This window comes from Oculina patagonica, chromosome 1 (assembly GCF_052425735.1).
Source record: "Oculina patagonica isolate OP01 chromosome 1, crgOcupat, whole genome shotgun sequence".
NCBI classification, from domain to species: Eukaryota; Metazoa; Cnidaria; class Anthozoa; order Scleractinia; family Oculinidae; genus Oculina; species Oculina patagonica.
Window position 1 is genome coordinate 24,355,533 of NC_135758.1, and position 12,332 is coordinate 24,367,864.

The 12,332-nt window shown below is 37.6% G+C and overlaps 2 protein-coding genes across 2 annotated transcripts; one reads left to right on the forward strand and one right to left on the reverse strand.

Moving 5' to 3' along the window:
• Window positions 1–1,160: 1,160 nt before the first annotated feature.
• Window positions 1,161–7,029, reverse strand: LOC144643812 (uncharacterized). The gene is made up of 6 exons (XM_078503172.1): window positions 6,312–7,029; window positions 5,545–5,675; window positions 3,588–3,680; window positions 2,613–2,935; window positions 1,967–2,043; window positions 1,161–1,518 (listed from the first exon to the last, which is right to left on the reverse strand). Exons 2-5 carry the CDS (start codon window positions 5,620–5,622, stop codon window positions 1,968–1,970), a joined length of 570 nt encoding a protein of 189 aa, XP_078359298.1. The 5' UTR covers window positions 5,623–5,675; window positions 6,312–7,029; the 3' UTR covers window positions 1,161–1,518; window position 1,967.
• Window positions 7,030–8,466: 1,437 nt separating this feature from the next.
• Window positions 8,467–12,332, forward strand: LOC144643654 (uncharacterized). The gene is made up of 2 exons (XM_078502976.1): window positions 8,467–9,366; window positions 11,626–12,332. Exons 1-2 carry the CDS (start codon window positions 9,256–9,258, stop codon window positions 12,211–12,213), a joined length of 699 nt encoding a protein of 232 aa, XP_078359102.1. The 5' UTR covers window positions 8,467–9,255; the 3' UTR covers window positions 12,214–12,332.

The window sequence follows — 12,332 nt, forward strand, 5'->3', positions numbered from 1 at the left end:
GAGCTCTCAGCCCTTTTGATTGAACACCAGCTGATGATAGTGGATAAGGGTGAAAATCTCTTCGTCTATCTCTCACCCTTTGTCCACCCTTGTAATCTTTTTATCCGGTATTTTCTTTTCATTAGGTCAGGCGTTCTGCGGATGATAGCTGGGCCGTGGTTGGTTTATCGAGCTGGGGAGAAGGATGTGCGACACAAGGAAAATACGGTGTATACACACAACTGAAAAATTACATGCGCTGGATTAAACGAAGAATCAACCCAAGGAAGAAAGATAAAAACAAGAACAAGGATTAAGGAGTAGTACGGCTCAGATATTTCGTTTCAATCTTCGTGTTGTAGAATTTTGTTCATTGTAGATGTAAGGAAAAGAGTCTGAGATAAACCCTTAATTCCCACCGAGTAAAGTTAATGTATTTCTATATGGGAATTAATTTGGAAAATGACTGTTTCGCGCAGAGGAGTATATTCGTCTTTCCATTAGGTATGTCAATTTTTTCCACAGGCCTCTACCGTGAATCGCTTCGATTACTTCACCTGCCCCACGTGAACCGAAACGAATTAACCACGCGCCTGGTAAAGAGGACTAGGAACTAGGCAAGATTCACAGGACGTCGATTAAAACGACGTTGTTCCCACTTTGTCTTTGATTAAACTATTACACCATAGAGGAAACAGGAAGGCATCTGTTTAGGCTATGCAACCACTTTGGTGCGAGTGTGAAAGCTATTTTGTACACAGCAGTATTGCAATATATTTTAAAGTGTTAAATTAAATTAAAGGAAATGCAGAAAAGTGTTCCTTGTCTTGAATGACTTATTAAATTCAACCCCTCAGCTTTACTAGTAAGTTGAGCATATATTGGAAGCCAGCTATCTCGGACCCTTTAATTGTAAGGTAAATGTAGGTTAAGTCTGCATACGAGCCTAGTAGCCTGTCAGGCTGGAGCTTATCCCGATTTCCGTAGCATGAAGCAACTAGGAGTATTTCTACTCCCCCTGGATGGGATGCTAGTCCATCGCAGGGTTATTCTCCAGCATAAAAATCACCGGTACCCATTTACAGCGTAGAATTCCGAAAATTTGCCTTTTTGCGAAATAACTTCACATCACTCTTTGGTAATAAGTTTCTTTTATATGTTTTTTTCCATGAGACATACCCTTTTTAAATGAAAAGACATTTTTTATTCATATTTCATTCGTAATTGTTTCTTCAGGACTCCCATAAATGTTAAGCGGAAATTGCCTAAAGAGGTAATCAATTACCAGTACCAACACGATAAACATCAAGTACAGTCAAGAATCTACACTCAAATTGCAATGAAATGTATGTCCAAGTTTACAAAACAATCAAGAATGTCTTCATAACCCCAGACGTTTTGCAGTTTTGGTTGATTTAGAGTTAACTCTTGTTCCAGTGTACTGGTGTTTCGCTCTCTGTACTCTATCCGCGCTTTTGTAACTAGTACACACGTGTACTAGATTCCAGAACGGATGGAGATTTGACTTTTGTTAGTACCCTGCCGAAAAAAAGAAGTAAAATTAGTAAAGAAACTCTGAGTAACGCAATTGCCATTTCATGCATTGTTCATATATTCCTGTGATGCATTTCTAGAGTAAAAATTAAACATGCAAGTGTTGGGGTGGGTACGGCTAAACGTAGGCTCGTGATTAGACTATCTTCTGTCCAATTAACGGAATTTCAGTTTGAATTCGTCCAAAACTAAATGCAACACGTTTTGACTGGCTAAATAATGAACTCATTAGAGTATTTTTTTTTACTTGTAAAACAACATTTACAATGAGTGCTAATTATATAAATAGCCAAAACTAAGCAAACTAAGCAACAAAATATAATGGCCCAAATGTTGTAGTAACTATTCCATACATGGGTAAGTAAAAACCACTCTTAAGTAAATCCCTATACCTCCTTTTAAATAGCTGGTAATCTTTGATTCAAAAGTTTACCTTATAAGCTTCCAATGCTTCCATAGTCATAAGCCGGGCTTACAGGACACTTTATCCAAGTCTCAAATCCTTTTGATCTTCGAAAGGAAGACTATATCAGTCGGTATACATAAGTTTTAACGGGTTTATTATATGATGTTCAGGCAGTTTCACCAAGAAATTATTTCACGTAAACAATTAACAATAACAACAGTTTAACGTTACATGCATCATTTTAGCTATAATCTAGTTTTTCCTTCCCTCGACGTCCACACATCATAGCCGACTGGAAAAGTGCGAGGACATGTCGACAGAATGGATTTGCATCATCTTCTATTTACAACAACAAAAAATGTTTTTATAATTCTTTTTCATTAAGGGTAAAAAATGCCTCGGTGCCTGCACTGTTTCTGCATTGCTCTTTGATTGGCTCATAACTGAAAGTCGTGTAAGACATGCTCCAACCACTCAGAGCGAAGCTAGATGTGCACGTGACTATTCCTACGTGGAGTTACGTTGCTCATTCGCGGAGTCACGTTGTTCACTGTGTATCCACAGTAGCCCGTTTTAAAAACAACTATGGTTCTATTGAGAAAGGATTTAAAAAGTGAGGGTTCCATATTCCTAAATAATTATAAAACAGAATTTCAGCAGCCAAAAAACTTACTTTCCACTTGAGTCGTTGAACTTCTTACATATCATTCTACAATCTTGGATGTCTTGTCGCACATGTTCTAACAGCGCTTCGTGCTGTCTGTTTAGTTTCTGAAAGAAGGTTAATCTCTTTTTTATTCTGTTTGTCGTGTCTTCGTTGATGCAGTTTCTGAATGCGTCAAGTCTGAGTTTTTCTTTCTCTATTAACAAGTCTTGTTGTTTCTGCGCCTCGCGGAACTTGCTCAGGAAGCCCAGAATCTTTTCACGACATTCGGTTCCTTCGTCGCCGTTTTTTGCCACCTTCTGCCAGTTATGCACCTCGGTTCGGACTTGTACCTGCAAAAATATCGATTTGTAGTTGGAGGTCACAAGATGGGAAACACTTCTTTGATGAGACTCAATCAGTTGCTCTTACAAAGAGGACAACCTACGTTATAAACAGTAAGATCACAAGCAAAAGAGCATAGGTCTTCGCGTATAGGGTGAAAATGAAAATGAAAAAAAAAAAAGAAGTACAAGTTACGAACCGATACCCTTTGTAATCTCGATAAAAAACGCGTTAGCACTTACATATGACCCACTGACAACCTTTAATCCGCAATTAAATAGAGTGAAGCCTTTAGGCAGCATAAAATACAGAATACATCTCGAACTTATTTAAAGAAGTTCTTTCATTATATATAGAGTGTTGACAGTATAAATGGATGATTTACCAAGGTCCGCAAGCACATTTCGACGAACACCCGTCTACATGTACTATGTGTGGTGAATTTATGAAAAAAATCCGTTGATTCTTCAATGCAATCATCTTGAAAAAAACACTTAACTAACAGATATTCTGAATTTGACGAAACAAGCCAGACTGCTTCGACGAACAGTTTTCCCGATTTTTCCTTTTGGGCCCGGTGGGAGAAGGGAGGTACGTACATACTGTTTCGTTCTACACATTTATTGCTTATGATTTTAATAAAATAAATTGCTTTTTTACCTGAATTATTTTCTTCTGTTCTTGGTATTGCTGGCAAAGCTTGGTGAAGTGTTCAAACTTGTAGTCGGGAGGAGATTGCACAGTGTTGACTAGCTATTGTACATATAAAACCATAATGGCAATTAGATTGTTCTTACAAGGGTTATAAACGTAACTCACAGAACTGCTAGCAAGGTGCCAGCCGGTCGGCTTCCCTCAAGATAAGAAAAAATTAGATTGGCTAGGACTGCTTATTGATGGAACACAGTTGGTAGTGATAGGTTTTTTCGAAGGTCCTTTATGCCTGTCATTAAAAGACCGTTATTTTAAAGGAAGAGTTGATCTTTGTTGTCGAAACCAGCTTCAAACAAATAGCTACAACATAGATATGTTACACCTCGTCTAGATAAAAATGATCTACACGACCTGCGGCTAATTCAGGTTGTACATAAAACAATAAGTCTTGACCTGGAGTTGTGGTTAACACAGATAAAACAATAAAAAGTGATTGTTTTTACCCAGAAACTCTCAATAACTCGCTATGGATTCTACGTGAGGCCAAATTGATTAGAATTTTAAGTATTGGTTTTGTGGAGGAAGAAAAACCGAAAAAAGTAAGAGATAAACCCCTGAAGCAGAGACGGAGAGCCATCTATTCAGCCATAAACCAGGCTCAGATTTCATCAGATTTTCCGGCTTTAGTGACCCAAAAAGTGATTGTGCTATAGGATGGAAAATAGACTTACCTATGTCACGGTTATATCAAATTAACAATAACAAAGACATACAGACATTGACATTACGATACACTTGTGACTGAGACCTGTCCTCACAACACTGATGGTAGCTGTCTTCTTGTTGTCTTGTCATTGGTCAGTTAGTCAGACACAGAATGACTACACAAACATAGCTGCAATGCACAACTCAAAACAAACATTTAAAAGTAACAAAAAAACAAACACGTAAATGTACAAGTAAGTAGCCTTAATATGGTTTTATGCCACAGAGACATTTCGTTCATCCTTACATGAACAAGATGCTAACGCCAAGTGCAAAGCAATAAGGCTTAGTATCTTTAATTAAAGACAAGATATGCCAGTCGAATTCATTCATACCCAGGCATGGTTAAATGGATTAAAAAGGGTTAACACTGGCTTAAAAAGGACGTTTTGTTGTTATAGTTCTCGTGTTGAATTCAAAAACTCTTATTTTCTTAGAGCATTTATTATCACATTTATTGTATGTATTTTTAATTTGTTTCTTTCATATAACACCAAAGATGCCGTTAATCATTTACTTTTTTGGCTGAAGAAGGTAATAGCAGTAACTGAAACGTCCTAACATAGTTTTTTAAAGCCAGTGTCAATCGTTTTTAATCCATATGCCAATCAGCTTATTCTGAGAAATGTAAATCTTGTCATGGCATAAGTTTGCAACATTCAATTTGGACTCTCAGTAATATGCACAATACAAGAGTATAATTTTTTTCCTATATTGCGTTTAAAAATCCAATTTGTAAGTAAAGTTTGTAATTTTAGATACGGGTGTTGCTCTTCTGCATGGAAGATACGTTTTTATTTCAATTATCCCTGCAAGTGTCAGAATGAAACGGTTTTGGTTTCATTCCAAACATTTACGAAACAGACTCTATGTGTATTGGCAAAAAAAACTTGAAACTGTCCTTGAGAAACAGATCTTTAAATCAAGAATAAGTCTAAAAATCACATTTGCAGCCCGACAGGTCCGACACGAACTCTTGAAGACCCGAGAAAGTGTGATAATGATAATATTTATAATTCTCGCCAGGTAAATATTAAGCTGATTGCGAAGAAACATCTGGCAGACCTGCTGTGTAAGATGCGGGACAGACAAGCCGTAATGCATAAAAAGAGAAAGAAATTGAAACAAGAATGGTAATATGATAAATTTAGTTGGTAAAATGAACAGGATTTGAGACAAAAAAATAACAGTCACCAACCGTATTGTTGTTTTGTTTTACTGGTGGCAGTGCAGGTGGCTTATTGGCCAAGCCCACCGAGCTCATTGTAGTTCCCATGGCAACCTGCCAAGGGCTTGGTTTTAGGAAAGTGTTTTTCTCCAAATTTTTTCCTGAAATTATAAAAATAAAAATATAATGATTTTAAAGAAAAAAGAATTTAAAAGTAATTCTTAGCACTATTTTACAGCTTAAAATAAGTTCTTTTAGTGTGTGAAACTGTTGCTATATAATCTGCATGTCGAAAAACATGTCAAGCTTCAAAAGCGATACCTGTTTTAAAATTAACAGTCGGGCGCTGTTCCAGAATAGTTTTCTATTAGCTTAGCTTGAATTTAGCTAATTCAAAGCAATTTGCTTCAACGAAGAGCTTTCCTTTTCAACAGTTCGCGCGAGCATTGTTCAAATTATTTATAATTTCATGCATCGAAAAGAGAACAAAAATAACAACAATACAGCTATATATAATAACAGGTCCAATACAGTTACATATTCCCTGCAGAGGTTTTCGCTGAATATTCAAGTTTTTCTACATGCCTAAAGCATAACAGGGACCACTAAGGGCTCGGATGTAACAACGTTAGAATAAAAAATGTATCAAATGAGACAATTGCAAAACGATTTCGGTATTGAGTTGAATTATTACAAAGGCTTTGTTGCTTTAAATACTCCTAGAATCACGAGCTTAATTCGAAAAAAATAAATTGTAAAGGAGACAACCTTACATTTTTAGAGTAGCATATGCTTACCTGGGAAAGTCAGTGCACAATGTAGTTATTCGGATATACCTCTTGCTAATCGCCACTTGTTAACAAAAACCTCACGATGTGCACGTTTTACGTTGCACGACGGGCTGAGTGCAGGTGTACTGCAAAAGCTTTTCTCTTTCCCAGTTAAATCTGCTGGGAGGAAGCGCTTGTTTGCCAGTTGATTTCTGTTGATAAACTGTTTTGCTGAAAGGTTTGGGAATTGTGTAGACGCACTAACGCAGACTGATGATGTGAAGTCATCGCGTCAAAAACGTGCGGCATCGACTGCAAGGTTAATACGCCCTGCAATATCAGACCTATGACACCACATGGGCAAAAGTGAATTGTGTTGTTTTTCTACCAGGAATTTATTGAAAATGGGCGAGCCCGTGTCAGCGGTATCACGAATTAAGGCGCGGCTTTTTGGCAACCAGCCGGTTTACAAGTAAAAGGGTTCCTTTACCGGATGAAAACTACACAAGCAAACTGCTTTTAACTGTTTAAGTTGATTCAAGAAAGTGTAAACACCTACGCGACTTTGATAATCTAATAGCGATTAATAAAGTACTAGTTGTTTTGAATTAACCAAGAATACTAAATAAAAAGCCTAAAGATGCATCTGGACAGGGTTAGTCTCGATCCGAAGTATAATTTCACAAATATCAGTGCATGCATCGGCCATTTTCCGCTGGTATTTGTGAGTATTTTACTTCAGATTGAGACTACCTTTGATGCTTCTTAAGTGTTTTTTTCAGCGGTCTTGGTTACTTTGAATCATTAAGGACAGCAAAGTTCTGTTATTTAATTTTTTAAAAAACCATTTTGTAATTATTGTTTTAAATTAACAATTTTTTTATGTTTACCCAGGCCTCCACTAGACACCAGCCTATGGCTTTGCCCTGAATGTGCCACCTTGCTTGCTCCTTATGTCACGTTCAATTTTATAAAAGTCACTTTCCTGACGTGCAAAATTCAGATTTTCAACATTGAAGAAAACTTTAAAATAACAGTTTTCCAATATAGAAAAACACCGAAAAGAATTAATAAAAAAAGAAAATGAACAAGGATGATTACTTCGAAAGGAAGCCGGATTAAGACGGAAAACCAAACAACAACCTTGAAAAAAAAAATTGGCCAATTTTTCCCAAGATTCGCCGGCTTTCCAGTCGTCAGTCCAGTCCCGAGTATTAAAATACTCGGGAGGTACACTGGGAAATAGGCCTTAAAGGCTCTCCTCGAATTTTGAAAATAACATTTGCGAATTTGGTCACCCGTAGAATATGTCATAAAGGCGTAGAGAAACAGGTAAAATTTAAAAGTTGGTTTAGGGAATACGCACAAGTGTAAGCATTAACATAAGTATAAGTCACAATTTGAAAATGTAGAGGAGCACTCGACGCTTTGATAATTTCGTGGTAACCTTCCTTCTGGATCCGACCGAAGAAAGGGGTGCGTGTACTAGACGTCACTCAAAGTATAGAACAGACAGCTTAAATTGCAAGGCTAGTACAGCGGAAATGAAGATACAGTAGGCTGGCTTTTTCATGGCCAATATTTCGACGAGTAGTACTAGTCTTACTCCTACTCTGGCACCGTAGAAGACTTGATCTGCTAGTCGAAATAGTGGCCATTAAAAGGCCTGCCTATATCTTAATTTCCGTCGTACTAGCCTTGCAATTTAAGTTGTTTGTTCTAAAAGTAAAAGCATAACCCGAGATCATGCCCTCCCTCCCTATTTACTTCCCTCCCTCATTCTTGTCATGATGTCATTACACGACATAAAGGTAAGCATTATGCAGAAGCACAAGAAGGACGAACCTTTTTGTTTTCTTGTGCTTTAATATGGTTATGCCATAGCGATTCCTAGTAAGGACTGCAAAAGTGTGTGTTTGATCTTCTTATGCGCTAATGTTAATTCTTATGCTTGCGTCTATCGACGATTCCAAATCAAGATTTACAGCAAGGCGCCCAAAAATGTGACCACCTTTAATTAATTCACATTCTTTCGTACAACCACCATCCAATCAGAAGCCAAGGACAGCTCCCAGTTGACTTCTGATTGGATTAAATCTGCACGGAAGAATGTGAATAAATTAAAAGTGGTCGCACTTTGGGCGCCTTGCTGTAATTTAGTTTGGCGCGCAAAAAGAGAGGATTTAAGGAGGCAGCGTGGCCTGGTGGCTAGGGCGGTCAACTTGTAATCCGGAGGTCCCGGGCTCAAATCCTCCTTAATTCCTGCTGGTTGGACTTGTGTTCGGTAGTCCCGATTTCAGCTCCTTCACGCTTTGTAAATAGCCAACTCAACTGGTCAGCCTCTTGCCAGTTGGGATTTTTAATTTAACAAGTTTCTGTTCTATTGACAATATTTGTTCTTATATTTATGGTGTCCCCAATTAGCACAGCAGTGCTAAATACACTGACACTGAAATAAGATGATTTATTTTTTATTTTATTTTCATTTAAAAGAAATGGTGAAGAAATTATAACTTCAAAGAAGACCGCGTAAGATAAAATCGCAGACTTGTGTTTACACCAAACTTAGTTTTGCCCACCCGCCCGCCCGCCTACTTGATTGGTTGAAGTTAAATCAGCTGCATTGTTTGATCAAAAAGATAATCTCGAACTTAAAAGTAAAAACATTAGGAAAATTACATTTTTTTCGAATAACGTTGATGGTTAAACAAAGTTAGGAGCTCATAAAAACTGGATGAATTGTAAGGTAGATTTTAACTGAGGTCAAAATAAATTGCTTGCCGTGACGAGTAATTCTTGCTGTTAGTAAATGCGCAAAGCCATTAACTCGGTGATTCACACTTTATTATCATCTGCGCCGACTCGCTTGCTCAATGCTCAGTGTTCGCGATGCAGTCTATAAATATGGTATGCTATCTCGTTTGAGTTGATAAGTGTGCTTGCAGACCTTCGATTTGACTTCAGTTTTATCATGGGAATTGTTTTGTCGTTTTGCTGGAGAATGCTTCACAGACTTCCCCTTACAAAAGAAACACCAAAAACAGAGACGCAGCAACAGAAGGCAGACGATTCAAGACTGACGGTAAAATTTTAGTGTTAAGGATATATCGTTCGAGCGAAAGCGCCAGGTGCCGTGCGCGGTTCAACAGATACCGGTCGCATTTCATTTTGTCGGGGCAGTTTTAAATGACAACTTAAAACAGTAAGAATCAAAACCTTGAACAATAATATTTGACTTTACACAGCAAGGATTCTTTGAAGATGACAAAAATATCTAAATTGACTTTCGCGAGCTCGTTTCCAGTAATAAAATATGTTACACGAATTTCTCGTAACGTTAAACTTCATGTAGCACTGATAGATTTGAAACAGTTCATGATTTTGTTTCTTGTGGAATCTATGTGAGAGAAAAAAAATGTTTTTTTTAAACAAAGCTGGGCGAACTACATGAGAATATAAATAACCTGTGAATTGAGTTTAGTTTTAGCAACAGGAAATGCGATATAATTTTTTTATTTTTACATTCGTTCAAAATAGATAGTCAAATCAGTTTATCACTTTATTTTATCGTTCAATACGTGCTTCGCATGTTCGGGTATCTGTATCATTTCTACATCTTTGATTTTTTATTGATACAAAAGTGCAGTTTAAAATTTTAATGTCAACTTGAGTTTATAACGTCTAAACAGAAATAATTTTCTTATTGCCCTTTATGCGCTGCCAATCAAAATCCGTGCCTCTATTGGCGCACGAGGATTAACATTAAAATCCGTGTATTTTTTTATCGGCCAGACTTGAAACAGGATCGGATTAGCTCTTGTGAAAAAATTTAATCAGTCGGCAGAGGAATACAGAAACCTAAAGGTTTTGCAAATATTTAAAGTGGTTATCTTGAACAATTATGGTGGATTGGGATAAAGATACACACCAGTAAAATATAAGATCGCTGGCTTTTGACTCTGAGAGTAATTTGAATGATTGACATAATTTGAAAACACCTGCTTGCAACTTCCAAAACACGATGCCGCAAGCCCTCAGCAAGTCAGGAATATAAACTATTTTCTTCTCATCCGCATGCCAACTCTGATAAATGACTGTCTCAATAAAAGTGGAATCGCCGAAGAAAAAGCTTGATTTAAAGCTCAACTAGACAAAAACAACGCAACAAAACTAAGCCAAGGATTTGAAATAGTTATAATTGATCAACATGATTTTCAGTCAATTGATAAGACAGTTGACTCGGGGTAAAGAAAAATTTATCCGATACTCGAAATTCATATTAAAGGAAATAGTGCCGTATAAGCAGATTTAGCAGCGCTTTTGAGACTGTGATTGAAAGCCGTGAGTGACGTTCCTGCTGGATCCTGATGTAACTTGCAAACTTAGATGGCTGTCCACAACCAAAATAACATTAATATTTACATTACGGAGTTCGAAGTAAATATCGTATCGGTCTTATTTTAATGTTTTATGTATTGCATTCGACTGCTGGCCGAGAGGAAGAAGCTAAACTTTGATAGACAACATTGTCTGGACTTCTTGAATTTCCATTACATGTGGCTCATGCAGAAATCTCAAAACCAAGTGAAAACCATTTTTATTTATAAGTCAATGGGAAAAAGCATAGCAGTACGAAGCCCCCTTTTCCTCTAGTTTGAAGGACTGATGGAATAGTTATCAGTATACCGCATAAGAGGAGAATCGAAGATAAGACTTCTTCCCAGAGTTTTCCCTCACTGCCAAACCCTATGACTCAGATGGAGCACGAGTCCCATATTTTAAATTGCAACTAAAATGTAACCGCTATCTGTGAGAAATTTATCATCTGATCACATCCATTGACAACTGGGTACGCTGTTTTTTCGGTGTAACATTATGCCCCTGGGATTATTGTCCCCCCTACCCTAGATGGGATACTTGTCCATTCGCAGGTTACTCTCCAGCATTGTTTCAGATTTCTCAACAATTGGCAGGCACCCATTCATACATTCGGGGGAAAAGTACCAAGTGATAACGAAATCCCGCCTCCGAGGCGGTACTGAGCTTGCGGTGTTTGCCCCAGAAGTCGCTAAGCGACTTAACGTAATTGTTCGCGTGATTGCTTTCGGAATACTCGGGAGCGCTCGCGTTAGTTTTTGATTGGTTGAAATAATTCGGAAACTCTTCGAGTTCTTTAAGGCACTTATCTCCTGACAGCTGTATACTGCTGGGCGTAGAAAACGAATTGCCCTTCCAAAGAAAATAACCCGGTAGCTGGGTATAAGTAAGCATTAACATTTCAAAATAAGCGAAAATAAATACCTTTGCTTTTGACAAAATGAATTATTTTTACATGTACCAGGATGTGCTGAGAAATGGCTCGCGGTGTTGTACTGACGTAACATGTACCAGCTTGGTAAAGACTGCCAAGGAGCTGTTAACAAGAATGGAACAAATTCAAACACAACTTCATAACGAAGTTATCTTGTGGAAGTTGAGATTCATAAGAGGCATCTGCAGCACAGAGAGTCGACAAAACTTCTACGAACTCCTTCGAAAGTTTAACTCGTTTCATGAAATGCTTGACGCCATTATTGAAAACGAAATAAAGTATCTTAATGCGATAGACCCGGAACAAGAGGCAGGCGAAAATGCAGATGTTGAAGCCGCTAAAGCGTTGAAGAAAACACCAAGCGAAGACAAAAAAGCTTTAAAACGAAGAGCGAAGTTTTTCACAAAGGTACATGAACGCAATGTGAAACTGTTGTTTGTTGTCCTAAACGAAGTAGCAGAGTGCCGATCAATGGTGGATTCTAATAGCCATGAGTGTTCAGACAGCTTAACTTTAGAAATGGAAGAAACTGGTAGATTCTTGAGCGTTTTGAAGGAATCCAACGAAGAACTGGTCGAATTTACGCCATCACGGCGTTGTTCTTACAAACCTGAATAAAATAAATTTAGAGAAGATCGTCGAAGTTATTTACGCAACTTATGCAGTTGCGAAAAGAAACCTGAAAGATAGCTCACGGAATTTTTTAAAATGATAAACATTAAAAGTGTGAGAGGTAT